Source organism: Salvia hispanica, chromosome 4 (assembly GCF_023119035.1).
Source record: "Salvia hispanica cultivar TCC Black 2014 chromosome 4, UniMelb_Shisp_WGS_1.0, whole genome shotgun sequence".
Taxonomy (NCBI): Eukaryota; Viridiplantae; Streptophyta; class Magnoliopsida; order Lamiales; family Lamiaceae; genus Salvia; species Salvia hispanica.
Genome location: NC_062968.1, coordinates 32,345,680 through 32,371,153, shown reverse-complemented (window position 1 = coordinate 32,371,153; position 25,474 = coordinate 32,345,680). Strand labels below are relative to the sequence as shown.

Here is a 25,474-nt window from a genome sequence, read left to right as displayed (position 1 = left end):
TGAGCGATTTTGAAATTGCATGATTCATCTTCGAAATTTAAAAGGTGCAGAAAAAATTAGAATTTAATGAAACTTCGTACTAAATTTTTAGTTAAATAACAATTAGTTTTAGTACTACCTTAACACAAAAAAAATGAAATAAAAGTCCTATCAAATTGTTAAAGGCAAAAGGATTATCGAACCAATGGCCCTTTTAGAAAGGCTGCTACATTTTATAATTCTTCGAAAACTGCATTTTACGGATAATTTTCTCAATCTAGCGTATCACCATTCCACATATTTTTTATAGCTTGATAAACTTATTTAAACTATCTTTTTGGCTTCTTTGGACATTGGGGGTACTTTATATATCATGTAATTTAAAATCAATACTGAAAAGTTAAATAAAGCATGCCACAATATACTTGCGTTGTCTGATAAAATTAAGCATATAGTTTGAGATAATAATATTATAAAATTTGATTTAATATGTGATAAAGACAAGATAGAGAGAAATCATACAGTGTATATCATTGTATTAAAAAGAATGGATTATTATTATTATTATTATTATTATTATTATTATTATTATTATTATTATTATTATTATTATTATTATTATTCCGCCTTCGGTTAGCAACGAAAACTTACAAAATCATTAACTGAAACACGGATTGGGTATTGTAGTCATGGGCCCAATATATATAATTGGATCATTTGGTTACATTCGGCCCAATTAAACAACTGAATTACTCATTTTTTCTTATAAGTTGCAAAAATAGTTTTTTCATGTAATTTCTAACATAATCAAACTAGTATACTTTCATTTTCAAACATATAATCTTGATATCCAATCATTCACCGATTTAGTTTGACGAAAACCGTTATCACTTCACAAATTGCATAGAAAAAGTAAGGTTTGTTGATGAAAACCGAATTTTTGTTGAGGAATAGTATAACAGAAAATATGTAATATTATCGGCAATTAAAATACGATACCTAAACCACCTTTACCCGAAATATAAACTTCAATTATTTTTTAAATATTATTAATTGTACAAAAAATATCTTCATGTACTGTTGACTTAGAAGTTCTTATAATCTCCCAATTATAAAATTTGTAACATAGTTGTCCTAATTCGGATGAATTGATCAGTTTATTCATGTTAGGAATGCAGTTGAATCAGATGTGACAATTCAATTTTCATCTTAAAATGTTCCTTTGAATCGAAAATAACCTTTAACTGATATTCTTGTGGAGTGTATTTGGTGGTGCATTGCTTCTTAAAATGTCCCCTCTATGACTCCATCTATGTCTTTATGTCTACAACTAGTAACATGCATTGCTTATATATAGTTTTCATCATATGAATTGTCACTCCAAAGCCAAGAATATATATACTTGCAAGAATCTAGAATTCTTTTGATCAAACTTGCTGGATATACTTCCAAGTACAAGCTAGACTTATGTATAGTAGTTTTGATTTTGACCATCCCTCCAAAAATAGGTACATGCACCTTTCTCTCTTAATTTCACTATCTGATTAATTAAGAAATTAGTTTGATCAATTAATTGAATATAATGATGACTGTGATGATAAGAAGCAATGCATGAATCTCAAATAAAAGAGTTGTGGAAATACAAAGAACCAGTAAACGACGATGATCGATGATATAACTTTCACCATTATTTGGATGTTTTCCGACTAAATTAATAAAACAATTTATTATTCAAACAAATTAACTGAGGCAACATGGAGTATAGTGTAAGTATATTATTGTGATTTGAGATTTTCCATGTGATGATTCATAGCACCTAGCTTTTATCGGAATCAAACGGTGATAAGAATTCGAAGAACAACAACATAAACCTTCTCATTTCTTCTTAATTTGATGGATGATGTGATGTGATGTGATTTGATTATTTTGCATTTTGAATCTCCCTTTTTACTCCACCACCATTTCTCTACCTTTTTCTCGCCACTTCTGCTCCCCGGTTGCTAAAAGCTCAAATTCTCCACCACCTTCTCACTCCAGCTCCAATACTTCAATTTTTTTGTTTACCAAAAACCCCCCATTTTTAAATAGTGTATAGGGTCGATTTTGTTCCATCATTTGAGTATTTACCTGAAGAATGTCCCGTCGTTTAGGTAATTACCATTTTTTACCCGCTGTTTTATCTTTGGTAATAAAATCCTATAAAATTTTATTACAATTGAAATATCGACGTGACAACTGAAATTATATGCCCATTACCTACATTACACGTTTATTACCCAAAATTATAGTACTCCATTAATCTACTTAGAGTGAAATATTTCTTATTCGGCACCAAATTTTATGTAGTACTTCCTCCGTCCCCAATTAAGAGTCACACTTTTCCATTTCGGTCCATCCCAATTAAGAGTCACTTTATTTTAACCATAAATCAGTAAGTGGGTCACATTCCACTAACTCAACACTTACATTTTATTATAAAATCAATATACTAAAAAAATGGGTCCCACATTCCACTAACTTTTTCAATAAACTTTTCTTCACATTTTTTAAAACCCGTGTGCGGTCAAAGTGTGACTCCTAATCGAGGACGGAAGGAGTACTAAAGTTTCTCATATACACTTTTAAAGTAGTATAGTGGAGTACTACTATTTTATAAAGGAAATATCTATGATTAGTGAACAAAGGGCCCCTACATTACTTCCCCTATTTTGATCCCCCACAAAGCTTGTTATGTCCTAATCCCCACTCCCTATATATAAACCTCACTCCTACCATATATACCACATGATCATAATACACATCACACATACTAAGAGGGACACATTACAATATGTCCTTCTCCATCATCCAACACCAAGCCCACATCCCTCCCCAGTTCATCTGGCCCGAGCACGAGCGCCCGTGCCCGGAGGCGCCCCCGGCCCTCGACGTCCCCCCAATAGACCTCGGGGGGTTCACGTCGGGGGACCCTGAAGCCGTGGGCAATGCGGCCCGCCTCATCGACCAGGCCTGCCGCCGCCACGGGTTCTTCCTAGTGGTGAACCACGGCATCGACGCGGACCTCATCGGGCGGGTCCACTCCGCGACCGACATGTTCTTCAGCATGCCGGCCGCCGAGAAGGAGAAGGCGATGAGGAAGGCCGGCGAGCACTGCGGCTACGCCAGCAGCTTCACCGGCAGATTCTCGTCGAAGCTCCCCTGGAAGGAAACGCTGTCGTTTGGGTACAGCGCGGAGGCCGGCCTGGTGGAGAGCTACTTCTCCGAGACACTGGGAGAAGAGTACGGCGCATTCGGGTGCGTTAGTTACAAATGAGGCATTTATAGAGAATTTGTGTGTGGATGTTAATGGTAATAATGTTTGTTTTGAGTTTTGATGTATGTAGGAGGGTTTTAGAGGAGTACTGTGAGGCGATGAGCGGAGTGTGTTTGAAGGTGATGGAGGTTTTGGGAGTGAGTTTAGGAGTTGGGGCAGATTGCTTCAGGGATTTCTTCATAGGGAACGAATCGATGATGAGGCTGAACTACTACCCGCCATGTCAGCAGCCAGAGGCGGCGCTGGGGACTGGGCCCCACTGCGACCCCACATCGCTGACCATCCTTCATCAGGACCAAGTCGGGGGGCTGGAGGTGTACGTTGATCAGAAATGGCACTCCATCGCTCCCAACCCGCACGCGTTTGTGGTCAACATCGGAGACACCTTCATGGCGCTGTCGAATGGGATCTATAAAGGGTGCCTGCACAGGGCCGTGCTCAACAGCGCCGCGCCGCGCAGATCCATCGCCTTCTTTTTATGTCCGGGAAAGGACAGGGTGGTGTCGCCGCCGCAGGAGCTGCTTTCGCAGGGGAGGCTCTATCCGGATTTTAAGTGGCCCGCGCTGCTCGAGTTCACGCAGAAACACTATCGTTCCGATGTGAAGACGCTCGACGCCTTTGTTGCTTGGCTTCATTCAACCCCCAAATCTTAATTAATTAAGCTTTCTGTTTGTGGAGTCTTTGTTTTGTTTTTCAATCGGCTATCGTTTATAGATATGTATGGTGCATCCTTCATTTCTGGTGATGCATCTCTGCTATTTCTGTTGCTGCTCTTCTTATTTATGTTTTTATTTATTTTCATCATCAATTAATGATTGGAGGAATTCATTGTCTTACTATTTTCATATCATGTCACAAAAACTCCGTCCCATGTTACTTGCACTTTTGCTTTTCGGCTCGTCACAAACTCCTTACACTATTTATAGTTTAAGTTAGAATTAATGCATTTAATTAATATGTTAGATTAAGTTAATAGCTCATTTATCAAGTGATGTTTCATTACATTTAAAATTCTAATTTAATTACACTAAAAAATAACTTTCAAATTTACGGCCTAAAATAGAAAGTGCGAGTAACATGGGACGGAAGGAGTACGTCACATGCATCCTATTGTAGGGTTTAGTGTACGGTGAATTAAAAAAAGTGACTGAACATGCCGTACTGTTAATTTTGGATGAACCAAGTTGTGGAATCACAACTTTCAAAGTACTCCAATAGTGTATATTCATGAAACTCATGTCTAGGGTTTTATGCTTTGACTTTAGTATAGTTTGACGGACTATTAATTGCATAACTCCAATGATTTTTACATACTGTACTAGTCTTGGTCATATAAATATCTTTATAAAAATCGGTCATTTTTCATTTGTAAACACTATTATGCTCCCTCTGTCCCATAAAGATAGCTCCACTTTGACCCGACACGGATTTTAAGAAATGTAATGAAAAGTGAATTGAAAACGTTGGTGGGATGTGGGTCCTACTTTTAAAGTATTAGTTTTATAATAAAATGTGAGTAGGAATGAGTTGGTAGAATATAAGGTCCACTATCAAAAATGGTAAAAATGAAATGAGACAAACTTTGTGGGACGAACGGAAATGGAAAAATGAAACAATTTTTGTGGGACGAAGGGAGTACTACTATGTACTACTAGTAAAATATCTTACCTTCAACATATCAATTTGTTTACTATTTCAATCGTATGTTATGTCATTTCCTCCACTCACAAGAGTATCGTCCATTATATAAAGTAAAAGAGTACTATATTTTTTTTTTCAAAAAAAGTAGTCATATTTTTCAATTTTGATCCATTTATCAAAATTAATCTCTATTTGTAATAGTGTTCTAATAAAAATACTTCTACCACTTATACTTTATTAATTTTATACCAATATTATTTTTATGTGATGAAGATATTATTACTATTATATTTAAATAATAGTCCATATATTATGAAATATACAAGTAATAGGGTATATTGCCACAACAATAAAAGCTCAAAAGTTTGTGAAAAAAATCAGAATTTACCCAAATTTTATGTAACTTTTCCAAAATTAACTACAGTACATCCTAATTATGAAGTAGTCAATCCAAATTTATGTACCATAATTAAATTGTAGTAAAATTAAATTTAAAATGACATATTATAAAGAAAAAAAATGGGCACGAGTAGAACACGATGATCCCGAGTGAAACGGCATTATAGACAAAGTGATGTGATGATGATGAAGCATATGTTAGTCAATATCTTATCGAGAATGTTCCTTGGGAAAGTATAGTTGATTTTTTATATTGAGAAGACAAACCCCCTTTTACAAATTCTTGAGACATGATCGTGTTTTTGAGAATCAAATAACTAATAAAGTAGTTTTTTCTTCAAGTTGAAGCACTCTTCCAACTCAGATCAACAACAGTTGATCAGACACAAAATATGATTGGACTTGATGAGGCATCTAGGTATATAAAGATGAAATCTCCAGTATTTATTCTAGTTCTCGGAGTAGAAAGAATTGAGTAAAATGAGTTGCATATATGATTTAAAATTGAGTGGACAAAAAAGAAGTGAATATAATACATTAGGGTAGTGATAAAATGCAAACTTATATATTGTACAAACTCAAAACTCCTCAACACAACTTCAACACAGCTTCAACACAGTTTCAATACAATATCAACATAGTGTAAAATTTCAAAATTTTAATGTCAACACAGTATCAACACAATATCAACACAACATCAATCATTGACTACCATTGAAATTCCGTTGACATTTTCATGTTGATGCTTTTTTGTGATCTGTTGACATTTTTCAATGGTCAACATCATAGTTTTGAGTTTGTACAATATTTAGAGTTTTCATTTGATCACATCCCTAATACATTAATACTTATTAATTATTTATATTCTTGTTCCTATAGGAATTTGCATAAGTAGTATTTTGGTACATTTTCATAAGAATGTTTTGCATTTTAATTTTAATTTCAATATCTCAATTTGTTTAATTACATGTATTATATGTGGACTCATTTCTACACTTGCAGCAAGAATGAAGCTAGGATTTTGACGTTCAGAGTCTAAGCTAGTGTTAGCAATTGTGAGTATTTTTTTAGTGTTAGTGTCGCCAAAATAACCGCAGTCTTAGGAGTGGATATGAAAGAGAGAAATGAATAATAGTAAGAGATACTTCATCTGTCCCAACTAATTGTAGACTCGTATTTTTTTTTTTAGATATCCCAAGTAAATTGAGTCATTTCCGTTTTTTTCAAAAAACAATACATCTACTTTCTCCCTTATCTTTCATATAATTTGATAGTACAATTCTTAAAATTTCATATTAAAAAAAGAGTGAACTATGTAAATGGTAACTGATCTTTCACTTTCGCACATAAATGGTACCTGATCTTTATTTTATATCGTTTTTAGTATCCAGTGACAGAAATAACCCTAGGTACCAAATATGTGATTTTTTTTCATGGAGGATATTTTTGGAATTTTTTTATCAAAAATGTGATTATTTTTTCTTCCTTATTTTTCTTTTTCTTCTTTAGTTTCTTCTTCTTTCTTTTTTCTTCTTTTTCTTCTTTCTTTTTATTATTTTATACATACATCTAATTGCATTCATAATATAAATAAAAAATAAAATATCTAATTAAATTAATTATTTAAAGTAATTAAATCAATTGAATAATTTTTATTAAATTATTTTATATTCATTTTAAGGTTGAAACATCTAACTAAAAATATTCAACTGTTTATATCATTATGAATACAATTCACAATGTTAAATTTTATTAAGGCTATATTGATTAGTTACTAATTAATGTAAAATTATTATTATTATTATTATTATTATTATTATTATTATTATTATTATTATTATTACATAATATTATGTGATTCATAATTTATATAATTATACTACAATTATTTGTTAATTTAGTATTATAATACTAATAATAATAATAATAATTAAATATATTATATTTAAGTATATTTGAATGAAATTAAAAATAAATTAATTATTAATTTGTAATATTAAAATAATAATATTAATATTAATTAATAATAATAGTATAAAGAATGAGGAGGATGAGAGAAGATATTATAATATCAGTTCTGGTACTAATTTTATGTGTGCCCAAAATATCCTCTATGACATAAATGAGAAAATATATTTGTTCAAAGGGCATTTTGGGAAGAAAATTGCATCAGATACCAAAAATGTGATTTATAAATACCAAAAACGATATAAAATAAAGATCAAGTATCATCTACGTGCGAAAGTGAAAGATCGATTACCATTTATATACTTCACACTATTATTAACTAGTAAACACGGAGGGAGCAACTATCTTACAACACCACATATACTATTACCCTCTTTCTTATCTACGAGTAACATTTATAAAAATTTGTGTGGCACAACATTATGCACGTATATGTAAAACAAGGGAAATACTATTTTAATCTTGATAAATGATCGTGATAACAAAATATTCGGAAAATAGCATCTATAATATGAGAAATGAGGTCACCTATATGAGTGGTGATTGGCATCACTTTTGAAGAGTGCTTTCATAAATTTCACTATTGAAAAGGCTGAAGATAAAATTATGTATACAGGAAAAGGATATATTGTGGATTTGTACTAAAATGATAACTTCTTTTAAAGTGACATTGTGATATCACTTATATAATAATATTATAAACGCTACACAGCAATATTACAAATACTACACAACAATCCATAGATTGTTGTATAGTGTGTCGGATATTGCTGGACAAGAAAAATTGATATATAAAGACCAGCAAATTGCTGGCCGTCTTTTTTGGGGGTCCTTTTTTATTTTTTTTGCCACATGACAGTTTATTATTCATCCACGTATACAAATGATTGATTAGGAATTGTGGTATGATGTTATTTTAAGGGGTGGTGGCACCCTAACATATATGCCCTATACTGTGAATTGAAATTTAAATTTTTATGGAAAATGATAATCAAAGATAGACAAGTATATATATAGTAATTGAGGAAATATATGAGATCAGATGAAGGAATAAGAGATAAATGAATAAATATAAATTTTTCACTCTTAATGAAATTCAAACCTAGGAATTGTAATAGATGCATCTATTGTAAATACATATAAACCCGAATTACATATTCAGAAACACCAATATAATTATGCCTACAGTAAATAAAAAATAAACGAATAAATATAAAATTTTATTGATTGAAACCTAATATAATAAGCACATAATTAAGTGCTACATTCACGCAGCAAGAAAATTCATTCATCAAACATCTTCATAGTTTAAAATTTTAAAATATTAATTAATTCTCATTTCACACGAATATTTACTATTATTGCAGAATATTTGTAGAGATTGCGCAACTCTATCACTAGAACAATGTCCCTACCAGATCTTAGATAGCACTACGTGTCTACATCTACTGCTATTGCCTAACTTTAATGTATTTTAGAAGATCATTATATATAATTTTGGAAATATCATGTCTAAGTATGAGAAAATGCCATCAGGAAATGAATGTCATGAGTTATAAATTATTAAATAAAAGTTACTCCCTCCGTCCCAGAGAAATAAGTCATTTAGGGCTGACATGTGTTTTAATATGTATTGGTAAAGCAAGAGAGAAGGAGAAAAAGTAGTTGAAATTATGTAGTGGATGATAGGGTTCATAAAGGATAAAGTAAAAGTGAATGACAAAAGGGTTTCCATAGATGGATATAGACTATATCTATGGGACGGACAAAAAAGAAAATATGGTCTATTTCTATGAGATGGAGGGAGTATTTATTTTAATTTTTTGCACATGTATTTAATTTATGTAAAAAAATTTACTCTCTCTGCACGCGAATAGAAATCTCGTTTTTCTATTTTAGTCCGCTCGCGAATAAGAGACCCCGTTCATAATTACTATAATTGGTAAATAAGTCTCATCTTCCACTAACTCATTCCACTCACATAATATTTAAAACTAATATATAAGTGGGACCCTTATTCTTCTATTTTTTTTTTCTACTCACTTTTCATAACATTTCTTAAAACTCGTGCTGAAAAGAAATTAGACTCTTGTTCGGACTTTACACACATTTTTTTATGTGTTGTCCACATTTATTAGGTATTCTTCACAAATGTTAAATAAGATTAGTTTTTTAATTTTGGCAACTGAAATTAAAAAATACTACTCCATATAACTATCACACATCAATATCAAGGAAAAACTGAAATTAGTGTATAAATCTCATCGATCACTCCTTCTATCACCAATTAATTTTAGAATGACACCCATGAATTTCTATCATTTAATAGGAGTATAATTTTAAAAAGTGACCTAGTACATATTTTAAAACATTATAAAGAAAGCTACTTGCATTGGAAGGAATAGTTTATTACTCCCTCCGTCCTCAAAATAAGACAGAAAGGGAAAATGTAGTGGATGTAATGTTAATGGATTGTGGATAGTGGTGTTTTAAAACTTTTTATATTTAGAATTAGTCTAATTTTGAGAGACGGTCCAAAATAATAAAACTATTCTATATTTTAAAGACAAATGGAGTATTTTATTTAGAGCATCTTCATGATCAATAGAGTATATATGATGCACGTCGTGGCTTGACACGATGGCAGAGGAATTTTTTATGGGATGTATTTTCAACAGCTCAAAAATAAAAAATTGTATAATATGCATGCAAACACCGGCTTCATAAAGCTCGTGGTTCCAACTCTATATTTTGTACTAACCCCTTCCCTCATTAATCGTCACATTTATTTTTCTGCACTCGTTTTATAAAAATGAAAATAAATAATTAAAATGAAAAAATAATAAAGTAAGAAAGATAATATTGTAAAGAATATTCTTCTCTACTTTATTCTCTCTCTTATTTTACTATTTATTGACTTTAACTATTTATTATCATTTTTAAAAAATGAGTGCAAAAAAGTAAATATGATAATCAATGCGGGACGGAGGTAGTATTTTATATTCTTGATCTATTTTAAGCCGTTTTTATTATCAAAATTGAATAAGAAAGATCAAATAATTAATTAATAGAAACACGGTCCAAAGTATACTAAATTTATTTTAGTACGTACAACATTTAATCAAATAAAGTCAACTTGAACTCTGAAAATATGTTAAAAAAATAATGTGCATCAGAAAGTCCCAACAAAGAAAACTGCATGCGATTGAAATGTTGATCAAAATTCTTCCTGCCAATCTGCTTATATTTTGTTTCTCATTTCGATTGTTTCATTTTGAAAATGTTATTGTTTGCATTATAATACTATTGAGTACTCAGTTTTGCTAGAATCCTAATATAAGGCCGGGAAATATGTAATTTCAATTGATTTTGAATTTTTTAGCATTTAATTAGTTTATGTACTCTCGTTATAAATATTTTATTCAAACCTGCAATGATTTGCGTTAATAAATAGTAAACCAATCAAACAACGTTGTGGATTGATAAGACTTAATGGAGCTGCTCTCAGCACATATCGCACATGCCATATCCCATTGATTCGTAACAATTATGCTTATTGTTGATAAAGTTCTGATCTATTAATGATTATCTAACTTTTATTCAACGAAAACTAAAAAAATACGTTGTAAAATAGATAGAGACTTGAACATGTGGGAAATTAAAGTTTGTCGTGATTGAGATATTTAGAGCAATCTCTTATAAATATATGATGTATAAAAAGAGAAATTTAAGAAAAATATGTTAAATAAATCATGAAGAAATGATTAAATTCATATTAATCGCACAAGTTTCAAAATTTGAAAAATAAACCAATTTTGAAAATTCCGCAATTATGCCATCCCATAAATTTCTAAAAACTTAATGATGTCGCAACTAAATTCATCTTATGTGGATATTTTAGTGACATGGCGTCTTACGTGTGCTCGGATCATAGATTTAGGTGGCGATAAAACGGCGACATTCTGCTTATGGTGTCTTATATGACGACGTTTAGTTCCCATTCATGCGAACCACACTTATCATTTACTGATTTTTACTATTTTAATATTTATTTATCTTTAAATACCCTAATGAAGTACTCCCTTCGTTCCGAGGTAGTGAATGCGTTTCTTTTCGGCACGTGATTTAAGAAAAATTATGTTAAGTGAGTTAAGTAAAAGAAGAATAAAATAGGAAATGAAAAAGGTAAAGAGATGAAGAGAGAATAAAGTAAGAGAGAGTAAAGTAAGTGAGAATAAATGTGTTGACTTTTACTTAAAAGAGAAATGACTCTAATACTATAGAACGCATCAAAATGACTCAACTACCATGTAATAAATGAAATACTTCTTTTATTATTAATTCATTTTTGGGATGAATCCTTACTTAGATTTGATTCGTATTTTCTCCATGTATTAAATATAATTCAATAAATGGTTTGGCTAATTTTGTTATAGGTTTTAATTAATACTCCTTCCGTCTCACTTTAGGAATCCCGGTGGAGTTCGGCACGGGTATTAAGAAATGTAAAGGAAAGTTGGTGAAAAAAGATAGTAAAATGGGGGTCATACTTATTTATATTAGTTTTATAATAAAATGTGAGTGGAAAAAGGTTAGTGGAATGTGGGGCCTGATACCATTTATGGAATATTTCAACCGGAACTCCTAAAGTGGGACATCTAAAAATGGTAAATCGGAATTCCTAAAGTGGGACGGAGGGAGTAATTGATTTTTGGGATGGAACCTTGCTTAGATTTGATTGGTCTTCTCTCCATATATTCAATATAATTCAATAAATGGTGTGGCTAAATTATAGGTTTTCATGATATAGTGACGTGGATACCAAATTTCATACTATTAAAAAAATGACTTCTTGATAGTTAAGTTCAATCGTGAACTGAAATATAGTCTTTAACCCAATCATAAGAAAGGTACATATAAATTTTTCACACATAAATAATGTAATTCTTATCATCGTACAATTAATAGCCGATAAACTTTCTAGCGTCGAATTATTATATACGACAATTCATGTTCCCCTAAAGTTATATCATGATTCAGATATTATATACGACAATTCATGTTCCCCTAAAGTTATATCATGATTCAGATATTATAGGTCGTGATGATTCACATATTATGAGTCTAGAATGATAATTAGTATAATTTGATAATTAATCGTGCTATATTGGAGTATTGCGAATGTTAATATAAAGATGATTATTTTAATCTATCTCATATAAATATATCATTTTTTTTTTCGTATATTCCATGAAAATAGTCCATATCCATTTATGACCTTATTCTCTCCATTTCTTTTACCTCCACATATCCCTAATAATTTGTCACCATTTGACTCAGTGCAGGTTTTAAGAATGTAATAGAAAATGAGTGTAAAGTTAATAGCATGTGAGTCTTATTTTTATATATTAGTTTTATACTGTAATAAAAATATGAGATTGTTAAGGTAAAATTCCTTCACAAGAGCAAAGAGAGGAAGTCACGGGAAAACAAGTCCCCCGGCAACTAGGAATTGTGAGAATAAAAAAATGCGTAAACGAAAATAAGATAATTTGATATTTATTGAATGATTGAAAGGAATAACAATGTCCCTTATTTATAATGCTACATACCTAGCTTAAGGAATAAAAAGCTAAATATATGGGAAAGATATGCTAACTTAATAATAGAATAAATAATAAGATACTCTGATGTAGATATGCTCATTTCAGGAATCCACTGCCAAAAATGGTAAAAAGGGTCTTCCCCATGAAATTTCCCAGGTTTGTGCAGACTGCTCGGTGCCAACAGCTCCGAAGCCACTCCCCATATACTCAGCTCCAGCGCCCAGAGCCGTCTCATCAACTGCACCCGCCTTGCTCTCGAGCGCCCCTTCTTCTTTCAGTATATGTCTTTCTTCTAACATTCTCTTCTCTTCTCTTCTTCAAGGCCACTCAACTGCTCTTCCTTGTTCAATTCATGATATTATGAATCAAAGCATAACAATTGTTATCAACTGGATGATTACAAGATTTTCTTTCACTGAAGGCCCTCCACAAGAGAACTCTAATAGATATAATCATACATACTATCATTCATAACACAGTTCCTCTGTCTTCTGAAAGTCTTGATCCATGGAAATTCATAAGCTAAGCTAAGATACTTCAAACTAGACGAGAAATACATTCACCAATTAAAGAAAAAGCAATAAATGTAATGTCAAACTTCATATAATAATAAAAATAAATACCAGAAGATGAAGTTGGGGTTTGCATTTCTGTTTTCAACTTTGTAACAAAATTAATTTTCGAAGAGTTACATGTTTTCAGTTCAAGGAAAAGAAAATATAAGAGCAATGGGAAAAAATATAGGAAAACCCAAAGTTGATGGCCTTCCTCTTTTATGCTGTGTGTATTCAAAAAAACAAAAACAAGATTCATTAAGAGAATCTAAAATAAGAAAATAATCTTGAATCTCTATACCATCAGCATCCCAGCAAGGAGATCAAACCAAGAAGCACAGTAACAGAGAAGCTAGCACCAGTTATGATGGCATGATTGGAGGAAGGAGTGGTGTTTGCAAACCCAGCAGGTGGGGACTGCTCCTCGTTGTTTGCTGGGCCGGGTGGCGGAACATAGACCGGAGGAGGGGGTTGGTTGAGGCTCGGTGGGAGCCCCAGCCCGTGTTCTACCTTGATCTCGAAGGCCATCCCATGTTGGCATTGCTCCCCATCATTAGCATCCGAGAAGTAGTATTGAGTCCCCTCGATGGTCAGTGCCACGCTTATGGTCATGGCGCTTCCAAACTCGTTTCTGCCACCATCATACTGAAACGTATCGCTGTCTAAAGCATCATCGATGATGCAGCTACTGTACGTCGTCTTGTTGTATGTTTGGATCACAGTTTGGTTTGTGTTTGTGTTGAAAACTGCAGAAGAAAACAGATAATCAGGCAAAAGGAATAAACCTCAAATCTTGAAGTATGTATATAACCACTTAAGTTTCCCTACTTGCATATCTCATTATAAGCTATTTTCAAATAAGCAGTTCAATTTGTTGCCTCTCAAATTGAATGGATTTCCTTTTCCCTATTGTTTAAGGTAGATCTACAGGAAAATTATGGGGAAAATACCATTGGCTTATACAATGCATATATATATACTCCATAATTCAGCATAAAATGTCTACTATATGCAACCAACAATTAACAAGAACAAAAAATCCAAAAATTCATCCACAACTGAATCGTCTTATGCAATTCAAAATCTGGAAACTGCAATCTACCTAACCAGATCAAAATTCCAGAAACTAACGAAACCTAGCATCAACAAAATCACATCCAAGATTGACTATGAATTCAGCTGAAACTTGGAACTTAATCAGCATTGAGCACTTACTGAGATAGTCTCCGAGATTGAATGTCGATTTAGCAGCCCAAGCACTATAGTCAGCGGAAGTCTTATTGGTGGCGGAGTCGAAGAACCAGCCGGCGTCGCCGCCTACTGTATGGTTGGTGTAAGTGTCCGCCGCCGCAGCTGCCATGACTAGCAGAGCCGCCACAATCAGCCGGAGATTGGTCGCTGCCATCAGTGAGGGCTGTTCGGATGAATGCTGATCGCTTTCCAAATCTCGAAAACCAGAGATTTAATCGTGTGTATTTTTTTCAAAAAAAAAGGTTAAAGTCAAGAGATGCGTGTGAACTCGCTGACAGGTAATATGGTTTAATAAAAGATACTGGGTCGGGTCGGGTCGATTCCGGGTCCGGGCCTCCCTTGTAGTTAGGGTTTTTGAAGATTTAATAAAACTCTCTCTCTGAGTCGAACACGCGATAGCAGGTGAAATTAATGGGGGGAAAGGCGATAAGAAGGAGAGAGAAGAACTACAGAGCTGCTCATGACGGCGGCAACAGCACCCGTCTGCCGCCGCCACCTGTTGCTTCCTCCATTGATGCTCTCCCGTCAAAACTTCGCAAATTGATGTCCTTTGCAGGTTTTTTCTATCTTTGTGAATTAGGAGATTTATTGTATCTGATATTGCAAGTAGATACATAATTTTACCTGTGAAACTTGTAACTTATCCTTTCAGATTTGTTTTTGTTTCATGTTTAGTGTGGATGCTTGTTCGGATTGTTATCCGTCGTAGTAGTATTATTTATTGGTTGTGTGTGTTTGAGCGCTCACTCAATTAAGTTTTTAAATATTGATGACAGGATCTGCAAAGGAACCACTGAATTTTGGGAAGAAAAGAATAGGAGATGGAGCTGATAAGGTAATAAGGCCCTTTTAAATTATAGTGTTTGTTGCTTGCTTGTCATCTTTGAGAATTAAACGAGCCATTTGAAGATGTGAAGTAGTATAAATTGTAGTCTTGTAAATGTCAGTTCTTGCCCAGTCTCTTTCAAATCTTTTGGTTGTTATTTTTGTATCTTACAATTATAGCGTTGGTTGTTGTGCTATTGACATTGGTAGAAACCAACTACGATTTTTTTTCGAATAGTTGGATTGGAGGCTGATTCAGAGGGTTTTGATTACTTGAACACTTTCAGATTGACAGAATCTTCTGATCGTGCACCATTGGCTTCGACGCTGTGTATACAATTGTGTTCATGCTATGGGAAAATCCTATTCTCGATGTTTGACATACTGAATCCAAGAATCGAATTTGGTTGCACGTGGTTTCTTTTTCCGTCGAAATTACTTGATAATTGATTTTTCTTGAGTTTGATTGGAGGATGATTCGTTTTGGTTGAATAAGACTTCATCCTGTAATAATCTTCAGAATTTAAAATTAGCTCTTAAGTCTTTGCTGTCTACAAAGTTTGGCATGTGTTCAGATTGTGATGATAGCTGATTCTGATGGCATGAGCAAACATGATACTTAGTTGTCCATTTTCTCATATCATGCTGTTGTGGGTGATTGTGTGTGATATGAGCATATCTACAATATTATCTCCATATCTATGTTGTTTAGTCCATTAGTGATTTACCATATCTTTCCCATATGTGCTTAGTTAGTTAGTTACTACTTAGAATTATAAATAGGGGACATTGTTATTCTTTTCAATCAAATGAAGAAATACAATTATCTTTTATCTTTCTGTCTTTTTACTTTTCATGCAAAAACCCTTGTTAGAAAAGTCTCTCGCTTGATCGACGGATAACGTTCCCGCGATGGCAACCCCTTGATCGAAGATCTACGGACGCCGATCACCCCTGATACAGGTAACCTCGTAGCATCCCGTGCTTTCATACGGGGTTACCCATATTAGGGGTGGTCAGAGTCTGTAGATCGTCGATCAAGGGGTTGCCGTCGCGGGAACTTTGCCCCTCGATCAAGCGAGGGAGTTTCTACCTAGGTTTTTCTCACTTTGGAGAAGAAAAGAAAATAACGGTAAAGATAATTTGATATTTCTTGAATGATTCAAAAGAATAACAATGTCCCTATTTATAATGCTAATACCTAACTTAACGAACATAAAATAAATATCTTAAGCATATATGGGGAAGATATGGTAAATCAATAAACTATGGTAAATAAATACGTGGATATTGGGGATATGATGGTATCAGTGTGTTGTTTTCATTTTCTATCACATCAACAGATAACCTGCCATAGAACGTCCTTGATTACTGATTCACCCAATTAATCTTATGTGCCGATTCAGGATCTGTACATAGTTTATAGGATATATCAAAGTCCGTCGACGTACTATTGTCTGTCCCTGCTATGTTTGATACTGAATTAGTGGATTAGTGAATCAGCTATCAGAAAATTCTAATGAAAAATGTTGATGGCTGACTGCGTAATGGCTGTTTATGGGTTTTTATTGAAAATTTTTGTGCCATTTTTTCTAGGCAGCTCGTTCGGCAGAAGGATCAGAATCTAGTACTGCAGGGATGAAAAGAAAAAGAGATGGTAAGGATTTGATGGAACAACAAAAGGGGCAAGGAGATGAAGACCCTGAAATGAGCAAGAACGAGAAGAAGAAAAAGAAGAGGAAAAGTAAAGTAGCTGATGACCTCCGGTTTAAGGCATTGGATACACCAGCTGCTGGTTCGCGGAGAAAAGAGCGCAAAAAGAAGTAAGCTCTCCAATTACTGTCTCTACACATACCTTTTTGAAAGGTGCACAAGTATCATGTGACTATCTATATGCACCATAAAATGGCAATTGCTTTATCTATGATTCTACGCTGATGATTGTCTATTCCAAAAGTATGAAATGATTGTGTACAATATGTCTCCACATGATGAAGTGAATTTCACACTCAACTGGAGATGATATGTTATTTTGTTAACATCTGTAGGCTGTTGGAAGCAAAAAAGAAGAAACAACAGAAGGCCCAGACAGAAGATGACATGGACTTTCGTGGCCGTGAAGAGATTAAGTTTGGGGATATCGTTCAGGCACCTCCGAAGTTAACTGCTGTTCCCAAGGTTTTCAACTTATTGTTTATCATGAGATTAAATTATTTGGAGATGTGAGCACGCCCAGTACTTTTGACTAACCAATTATCTATTTGTAATGAAGTTGTCCAAGGCAACTGGATTCCATGATGCTTCACAAGAAAGACTTCGCTTACAGGCAGTCGAAGCCTACAGAAAACGTAAAGGATGGGAATCAAGGCCAGGGATTAAGCTTTCAGCACCTGTGACTACAACAAGTTTCTTTTAAATGCGCAGCAAACAGGCACGCAATATCTCTACTGGAAGATGGAAATCATGGAAGTGTAGGAATAGTGTCATTTTCCATGATTTCTGTATGACCTATAACTGTAGATATCCTGTACCTGTGATGAGAGCTAGTCGGAGAGTTGATGTAAGAGCAATTCTAGTATCTTCACACTCTAGTTTAAATCAGAAGCTTTTTATTTATCTTATATGAAATTATTCAGTAATTGACATGATCATAATACTTGAGAGGTATTACATTCCATGTTTTCTCTAATTCTCGGATCAGTGCGTGAGGCCATGGTCCACGTTGATTGATTCTGTAGACTGAGTGTCCTCCCTAGGAAGGACGCGAAGAAGGAGCCCCCCATCGATGTGGAGATTGATCATGGTCCTATAGTTGACTGCTTTGGTCTCATCACTCAATCTCAAGGTGAAGAATCTGAGCACAACAGCTGAGAGTGTCTTCATCTGCCTGTAGGCAAATTCCTTCCCCAAACAGATTCTTGGCCCAGCCTGTTACCATTTTACAGAGATGAATATTTCTGCACTCAAATCATTATTCCATTACACTAAGTTAGCACTAGCCTGGAAAGCAGTGAACTTGAAAGGGTTTTCAGGTCGAAAGCAGCCATCCTCATCGAGCCACCTCTCTGGTCTGAACTCTCCTGCATCATCACCCCATATGGCTGTCATTCTCCCCATCGCATATGGTTGGTAAGCCACCACATCGCCTTTCCTCACATGGAAACCATCAGGCAACGTGTCGTCGGACAAGCACATTTTTGGGTTCTGCAAGTCACACAATCACATACAGTTACAGGAACACGAGACATCACAGTACTGGTAGTCTTACCACAGGAACCGGAGGGTAGAGCCTGAGTGTCTCGGACAGTGCAGCGTGAAGGTAGTGCATTTGTTCGAGAGAGCCTTCGCTCAAACTGGCTGCGAACTCGGAGATGCTACCCGTCACAGCTGCAACTCGTTTAACCTCCTCGGCCGCCTTCTCCTGTGATAGAGGGTGCTTGCACAACATGTAGAAGAACCATGACAGAGTTGTTGCTGTAGTATCTTTGCCAGCCATTACAAAGTTGAGCACCACATCTCTCAAGTACTTGGGATCTGCCTCCGACAAGCTGAGGAATCTTGACAAGATGTCTTGTTTCTAACATGAAGCACAACACTCAGCTTTTCAGAACATAACTTAATATCCAAAACGGAAAATGGGCAAATTTTCTTACACCATGATGTTCAGAATGAGCAATCTTGGTGTTGATCAGCTTATACACAAACTCATCAACAACTCTAACATTCTCCTTCAATCTCGCCTCCAACCCAAGATTGAGAGCCCTCTTGATCCTCCACAGCACGTCAACGTATCTCCACGCAGTGATCTCGCTTGCAGCATCAAAAGCGCGGCTGAATCTCGCGCCTTCCTCATTCAACCCAGACGTGCTGTCAAGGTCGGATCCAAATGCAACTTTGAATATCGAGTCGAGAGTGGATCTCATGAAAAGGTCCTGCACACACAGAAACATCGTTAGCACGTGCAACTGATTATTTGTGTGGGTGAGGATGCTGACTTGGATATCGATAGGGAGATCGGAATCTGCAGATTCCGATAAGACGTTAGCGAGCTTGACGGCGTTTTCCTTGAAAACAAGGGCGCTCACATCCCTGAGAGCCCTGGCAGAGAATTCATGGCTAGAAACCTTTCTCTGGTCCCTCCATTTCTCTCCATCAACTGTGAAAATCCCATCGCCTAATAAATCCTTTAGAATGCTGTGGTTGTGCCACCCCTGCATGTAATATATGTACTTTCCTAGATTAAAAAAAAAAATTAAAGTATTGCCTCGATAGGACCTTTAAATTTCTGTTTATTTGACGGAAAAAAAGTAGGTTACCTACTTACCTTGGCATAGTTTAGGAAGTTGGTTTTAAGTATATACTCGACGTTGGCCGGATCAGAGGTGTAAACCTCGCTTCGCAAAGGGGCGAGGAGTCGGTAGGTCTTGTAGTGGGCGGCGAGATCGGTCATGTAGTCGTGCAGCCTCCCGAAGTTGAGGAGCTGGTCGAATATGGTGCCGGTGATAGGGTGGTATCTTCTCTTGTCGAATTTCCGAGCAACCAACCCGGCCATCATGGCGGAGAACGCCAACATCCACAAGGCAAGACCCATGGAGATCATCACCGCCATTGCTCAACTTTACAAATTTGGAAGAGGAGAGTATTTTGATTTTTGAGTGATGAACTGCTTACCTTAATAAGAGTGTTTGGAGGTTGAGTGTTTTTGCATCTTTATTAGATAGTGATGCCACCGTTGTGGCTCACCAATCTTGCCAACTTAAGGAATGTTTTTAAATGGCCCAAACAACCTTTAGATTCTACTTTTTAGTCATATTTTTATTTCATAAAATTATATTATTCGATTTTAACAAAATTCCTTAATTATTGTTTAATGCTCTAATGGATAGTTAAGAAAATATTCAAGTACAAGATAATCCAATAACTGAAATTCAAGATAAACTAGGAGTACTATGTAGCAACAAATCTCCTCTTGGAATCTAGCAGGTTGTCAGAATATATTGCAGTGCAAGTGCATAATATGGAGGAATTTATTCTGTAGCTTCCAGGAAACACTAGAATCCAGTTGCTTCAGACAAGAAATGACAAAAGATGTTAGTGTTATTTAGTTTTATTGATAATACTATAGTTCAACTTAATTATCTATTTTAGTTTCAAAATATGCCAAATTTTAAATTTATTTAAAACGTGTACAGACTGATGGGCCTTGCGACGATGTAAGCCCATTAGAGCTCACTAATTTAAAGGGGCGGCCTAACTCGTAAACCCAAACGAATTTATACAATCTATTTATGCCATTTCAATATTGCAAAGATAAAAAAGAAAAAATAGCATCATGTGATGTGGGTTTCAATCTAAAATGAATCGTAGCATCCAGGCAAAGCAATGGAAGTAGACTTTTAAACCATCTAAACTACTCCTATGATCAAATGAAGAACATATTAGAGTCTGTTGGAAGGAAGATTTCCACAAATCAAGAATTGATCTCCTGCAATCACAATCAAGGATTGATATTGTAATTAGTGAATGATTTAAATACCTTGTATAGAATATTAGGTTAGCATGATTAATTATAGCTTACCATATATTGGGTGATCATATAGTCTATAAAAAGGCATGTAATTCTTCTCCATTTGAATAACCTAATACGATGAATTCTCTTCCAGAAACCTTATGATTCCTTTAAACAGAGTCGGTGGTGTTTTATCAAAAGTTTTTGTTTTGTTTTGTAATAAAAACCCATAAATTCAACAGCAAAATTCAGTAATGTCATGCTTGATGTCTTATGCGGCCGACATCAGTCAGCATCTGCCGCTTTTGACTACAAATCTACAGTGCCACTCTCATATATCCTTTGTTGACAATTTCTACTGCGATCAATGTGTGACATAAATGAATCTATTACTGCCGTGTCTGCAACACTATAGAGTATAGAAGCATCAAGTTGGGGAAGAAATTCGTGAATGCCGCAACTCACCTTTCAACTTCCCACCATTTCACTGTGCATCATGCACCTTCTTGCATTTATTTGTCTTTACAATTGCGGTCATACTTTAACAAATTTTAGATACAATTATAGGTTAAAATAGAAGCTAACTAAAATCTAAAAAAAAATTACAAGCATGATGCATTTCAATTGCTGCCATTGAGCATATATATATCCTTAAGTTGTAGGGATGGTGACACTTAGACAAAAGTTTCCGTCGTCTAAATTTATATAGCATGATATTTTATGATAAAACGCTGAAAGTTTGAATTTTTTTAATTAAAATCAAAGTTTACAACTTTTTTGGACTAGACACAAAATACTAAAATGGTTTGAGTTTACAATATTAACCTTAATTTTATGTAATGTTTTTTGCTGATTAGTTTTGTTTAATAATATAATAAATTCAATAAATAGAAAAACAAAATAAGTTTAAGAATATTTATTTGCTTTAGAATGTGAGGTAGAATTAATTAATCTTCAAAACGACCCATATATAGTGAAATCAACACTGCAAAAACAATCATAGATATGCAATTTTACTTGCGTTGGAAAAGTTTCAAAAATATAACTGCAATTTAGGACGTAAAGATTAGTTGAGGATCAAATGAATTTGAATATAACACTCGTATAAATTAGTTGGAGATGCTTTTATAAATTATTTAAAACCTGGAAACTAAAGTACATACCTATACTTACTAAAGAGTTATTCTTAAAGTTGAACGTTTTTGGTGTGTGCAAGAAATTGAATGTAGCTCCAAGCTTAATCCGAAGAAGAAATAAAAAAATGAGTACTGCCTGTGCCCTGTGGAGTAAGATGTGAGTAACCTAAGTGCAGTGATCCTTAACTTCCTGGAGACAGATTACTCACCTCAGCTATGACTATGTACCAGTTTAGAGGTGGTGGAAACTTTTATCTGCATCTGCGACTGCATTAATCCCTGCAACAATGAGTTAGTTGTGCCTTGGAAATCAGCTACTCCGGGGCACTGCACGTGTAACCAAATATTCACTATACTTACCAACATTATTTCCAAATTAATATTACTGTATTATTATTATTGCAGTCAAACTAGAAATCATCAAGCCCATACCTCTCTGTTCATTTACACTTCTACTTCCATCAATTGTGTCCACTATATGGATATTAATCAATTACACATGTCGCAACTTAATATTTTAAGATACTCAGTATTCTGTGTATGTAGTGCATAAGGCATAATTAACACCAACCGAATTAACCCCCTTTTATTTAATTTACATGCACTCACACTCTTCAAACTCAAACATTAATTAGATGACGGAAAATAGTTGTGCCGCCTTAATTGTTTTCATGATTTCATCTACATCTAAATATTTCCTTTCTTCTCATTCATTCAAGATAATCATATTCTTACATGATACTAAAGTGATTTTAAACGATTTTTAGACGAAATCATTGACATTATTAAACTTAGTAAAAAAAATGAATATTTTAAAGAGAAAGAGGGAAAAGGCAAATTTTATTCAAGTTTGAAAAAAGATAAAGAAAATGAGATTGAAAGGGAAGAATTAAGTAGTAAAGTTTTGGGGTTTTCATTAACAACTCATGCAAGTCTATACAAAGCATAAAATGAAATGAAAGAAGAATGAGGAAGAAGAAGGAGATGGAGATTGTAATGTAACAAGATTAGATATAGTCCATGAAAATGTAGCACAAAAGAATTCATGAATTTATACATCCCTTGCTGGATTTAAAGCTGCATGCTTAGCATCTTCTTAACTACTTAGTAATTAACCAAACCAACCATGAATTGAAGAGAAGAGAAAAAGAAAGAAAGCAATTAAGAAGAGAAAAAAAGAAATGCAAATTGAGAGAGAGTTTTCAAAATTCAGAATGGAGGGCGACCTGTGGCCCAAAACGCGTCCGCCGGCGGCATTTGCACCATATTTTGAGGGTTTCCTTGAAACAGATTCGCGTTCGGATCACTCATCATCTGCTGCTGCCCTTCAGGCGCCTCCTCTTGTTCGAGCGGGAGGCGCTCGTAGGCGGCGTTCCCGAAGGAGGCGGCCATGATGACGACGGGGCCGGAGGCGAGGAGGGGGCCGACGACGGTGCCGCCGACGACCTGGCCCTGCGAGCCGGCGAGGTAGATGGCGAGGGAGGAGGCGGCGGGCGGGGCGGGGGGAGGGAGGAAGGAGCCGGAGAGGGAGAGGATCTCGAAGCGGCCGTGGAGGGTGAGGACGGAGGTGGGCGCGGCGGGCTGGCGGAGGGTGACGTTGGTGACGGTGCCGGTGCCGCTGAGGATGCACACGCCCCTCTGGCGGCGCGTGGCGAAGGTGGAGATGCTGTCGTGGACGTCGCAGCCGCTGGCGATTTCCATCACGTGGGATCTGAGCGCGTTGGCGCTGTCGCGGGTGATGATGATGGGGGGTTTCGGCTTGTTCTTCGACCCCGCCGGCCGCCCCCGTGGCCGCCGGGAGACCTCCGCGTCTTTGCCTTCGGAGGTGGCGGGGTTGTCGCGGTCGCGCTTTAGGCTCAGGGAATGCTTGTTGTCGTCGTCGTGCTGGAACTGTTGGTGCTGGAGCTGGAGTTCTCGGGCGTGGAACGGCGGCGGGAGGGGGCGCCCGTGAGCTACTTGATCCATTTGCCGCGATTGATTATCCCTCTTTCTCTCTTTAACTCGATTTCTTCACCTAGAAATTGGTAATTGTGATTTGAGCCACAATTTGAAACTGAATCGAGACCAAATTCTTCAGCTGATCGATCAGCATAAATGTGATATTGATCAATCTAGTTTAATTGAAGGAGAGAGGAGAGAGGAGAGAGGAGAGAGAGAGAGGGGTAAGGGTTATAAGTTATAAGTTTTATAATATGATGTGTAGAGGAAGGGGGTTTGGGGGGAAATGGGAATGATGGTTGCGCATGGGCGGTGCTGATGGGGCCCTCCTTTGTCTACAAAACCCTCATCGCACACAATTTGAGGATCTCTGCATTTACTCTTTGATCCACCATACTTACTCTTTTACTACTTTCCATCATTTACTTATTACTCATATTCTTCAATTAAACTCACACGCTTATACTGTATACTGTATACTGGTTCAAATTTTTATCAGGCACTGAAAATATTTTAATCTCCAACTATTTGGATAATGATCTTTACCTATTGAACAATCTTATATCTTTCCATTTATTACACGAGATAGATAATATCCTCCTTGAGAGACTTGGATACGATTCACACAATCGAGTCGCCGATCTAATAGTTGAAGGGCGTGATTCATGATCTAAGGTGTAGTTCAACTTGAAACATGACATCTATAATTTTATAGGATTAAGATTGAAAATATAGCCCAAAAAATATAACAATATGTATAAACATAAATCGAAAAAGTTTTGCAATTTTGATAGGATTGGCATGAAATGAGTTATACTATGGAGTATCATTTAGTATTCAATTTTCATTACTTTTTCATACTTTTAAAAGTTAGTAAAATGTTTTGGTTATATACATGAAAATATATTTTGATTCATTATTTAAAAATTATACTCATTATTTTATTTTATTTATTTTACTTTTATAAATTTACTTATTTAGGAAAAAAATATATTATCGTCACTCCATAAGTTATTAGTTTCGAGTCTAAATTTGTATGTATATTTGCTTATTATAGATACAAAATTATCAATAGCGATATAGTAGTATTAGTTAAAATATTGAGTTTGATTGGTCTGACGGGTTAATTAACACAAAATCCGAATGTTTAGCTAAGATTATGGTTGACAACTTACAACCCAAAAATATTATAATCCAAATGACTTGTGATTGAATAATCTTACAATCAAATACGATTTGGCTAAACCTGTGTTGGTTGGCTCGATAGATATTCCTACTTATGGACATGAATTCTGATATAAAAATAATACGATAAGGTGATCGATATAAGGAGTATACCTTCTATATAAAATAGG

General features: G+C 35.1%; 5 protein-coding genes across 10 annotated transcripts; 2 read left to right on the top strand and 3 right to left on the bottom strand.

The window, feature by feature from the left end:
* Nucleotides 1-2,771: 2,771 nt before the first annotated feature.
* On the top strand, nucleotides 2,772-4,131 carry LOC125223454 (gibberellin 20 oxidase 1-B-like). Its single transcript, XM_048126614.1, has 2 exons — nucleotides 2,772-3,273; nucleotides 3,363-4,131. The coding sequence occupies exons 1-2, from the start codon at nucleotides 2,810-2,812 to the stop codon at nucleotides 3,943-3,945; spliced, it is 1,047 nt and encodes a 348-aa protein (XP_047982571.1). The 5' UTR covers nucleotides 2,772-2,809; the 3' UTR covers nucleotides 3,946-4,131.
* Nucleotides 4,132-12,941: 8,810 nt separating this feature from the next.
* On the bottom strand, nucleotides 12,942-14,992 carry LOC125223328 (cucumber peeling cupredoxin-like). Its single transcript, XM_048126423.1, has 2 exons — nucleotides 14,676-14,992; nucleotides 12,942-14,206 (listed from the first exon to the last, which is right to left on the bottom strand). Exons 1-2 carry the CDS (start codon nucleotides 14,863-14,865, stop codon nucleotides 13,764-13,766), a joined length of 633 nt encoding a protein of 210 aa, XP_047982380.1. The 5' UTR covers nucleotides 14,866-14,992; the 3' UTR covers nucleotides 12,942-13,763.
* A 103-nt stretch (nucleotides 14,993-15,095) lies between these two features.
* LOC125223326 (coiled-coil domain-containing protein 137) lies at nucleotides 15,096-18,157 on the top strand. The gene is made up of 5 exons (XM_048126422.1): nucleotides 15,096-15,267; nucleotides 15,488-15,546; nucleotides 17,133-17,359; nucleotides 17,585-17,714; nucleotides 17,809-18,157. Exons 1-5 carry the CDS (start codon nucleotides 15,123-15,125, stop codon nucleotides 17,950-17,952), a joined length of 705 nt encoding a protein of 234 aa, XP_047982379.1. The 5' UTR covers nucleotides 15,096-15,122; the 3' UTR covers nucleotides 17,953-18,157.
* Nucleotides 18,126-20,237, bottom strand: LOC125223324 (cytochrome P450 704C1-like). 2 transcript variants are annotated; one of them, XM_048126417.1, is made up of 6 exons: nucleotides 19,861-20,237; nucleotides 19,532-19,747; nucleotides 19,190-19,468; nucleotides 18,808-19,113; nucleotides 18,537-18,740; nucleotides 18,126-18,464 (listed from the first exon to the last, which is right to left on the bottom strand). In XM_048126417.1, the coding sequence occupies exons 1-6, from the start codon at nucleotides 20,143-20,145 to the stop codon at nucleotides 18,234-18,236; spliced, it is 1,521 nt and encodes a 506-aa protein (XP_047982374.1). In that variant the 5' UTR covers nucleotides 20,146-20,237; the 3' UTR covers nucleotides 18,126-18,233. The 2 variants fall into 2 exon arrangements, with proteins under 2 accessions (XP_047982374.1, XP_047982373.1); XM_048126416.1 differs by having other exon boundaries at nucleotides 18,805-19,113; nucleotides 19,861-20,233.
* A 607-nt stretch (nucleotides 20,238-20,844) lies between these two features.
* Nucleotides 20,845-24,364, bottom strand: LOC125223325 (AT-hook motif nuclear-localized protein 22-like). Of its 5 annotated transcripts, XR_007176700.1 has the most exons (4): nucleotides 23,408-24,364; nucleotides 22,391-22,460; nucleotides 21,115-21,584; nucleotides 20,845-21,021 (listed from the first exon to the last, which is right to left on the bottom strand). XR_007176700.1 is itself a non-coding variant. In XM_048126420.1 (3 exons), exons 1-2 carry the CDS (start codon nucleotides 24,144-24,146, stop codon nucleotides 22,414-22,416), a joined length of 786 nt encoding a protein of 261 aa, XP_047982377.1. In that variant the 5' UTR covers nucleotides 24,147-24,364; the 3' UTR covers nucleotides 20,850-21,021; nucleotides 22,391-22,413. The 5 variants fall into 5 exon arrangements, 4 of the variants coding, with proteins under 4 accessions (XP_047982377.1, XP_047982376.1, XP_047982378.1 ...); XM_048126420.1 differs by lacking the exon at nucleotides 21,115-21,584 and having other exon boundaries at nucleotides 20,850-21,021; XM_048126419.1 differs by lacking the exons at nucleotides 20,845-21,021; nucleotides 21,115-21,584 and adding an exon at nucleotides 22,128-22,324.
* Nucleotides 24,365-25,474: the final 1,110 nt, after the last annotated feature.

Bases quoted from the DNA above. Each gene is read 5' to 3' on its own strand.
- LOC125223328 (XM_048126423.1), bottom strand. From the start codon at position 14,865: ATGGCAGCGACCAATCTCCGGCTGATTGTGGCGGCTCTGCTAGTCATG. The intron at 14,207-14,675 runs GTAAGTGCTCAA...TTTCTTCTGCAG, and splicing joins CAATCTCGGAGACTATCTCA to TTTTCAACACAAACACAAAC.
- LOC125223454 (XM_048126614.1), top strand. From the start codon at position 2,810: ATGTCCTTCTCCATCATCCAACACCAAGCCCACATCCCTCCCCAGTTC. The intron at 3,274-3,362 runs GTGCGTTAGTTA...TGATGTATGTAG, and splicing joins GAAGAGTACGGCGCATTCGG to GAGGGTTTTAGAGGAGTACT.
- LOC125223325 (XM_048126420.1), bottom strand. From the start codon at position 24,146: ATGGATCAAGTAGCTCACGGGCGCCCCCTCCCGCCGCCGTTCCACGCC. The intron at 22,461-23,407 runs GTCGCCCTCCAT...TCATTGTTGCAG, and splicing joins GGACGCGTTTTGGGCCACAG to GGATTAATGCAGTCGCAGAT.
- LOC125223324 (XM_048126416.1), bottom strand. From the start codon at position 20,145: ATGGCGGTGATGATCTCCATGGGTCTTGCCTTGTGGATGTTGGCGTTC. The intron at 19,748-19,860 runs GTAAGTAGGTAA...TATTACATGCAG, and splicing joins ACTTCCTAAACTATGCCAAG to GGGTGGCACAACCACAGCAT. The intron at 19,114-19,189 runs GTAAGAAAATTT...GCTTCATGTTAG, and splicing joins CTCATTCTGAACATCATGGT to AAACAAGACATCTTGTCAAG.
- LOC125223326 (XM_048126422.1), top strand. From the start codon at position 15,123: ATGGGGGGAAAGGCGATAAGAAGGAGAGAGAAGAACTACAGAGCTGCT. The intron at 15,268-15,487 runs GTTTTTTCTATC...TATTGATGACAG, and splicing joins CAAATTGATGTCCTTTGCAG to GATCTGCAAAGGAACCACTG. The intron at 15,547-17,132 runs GTAATAAGGCCC...CATTTTTTCTAG, and splicing joins TAGGAGATGGAGCTGATAAG to GCAGCTCGTTCGGCAGAAGG.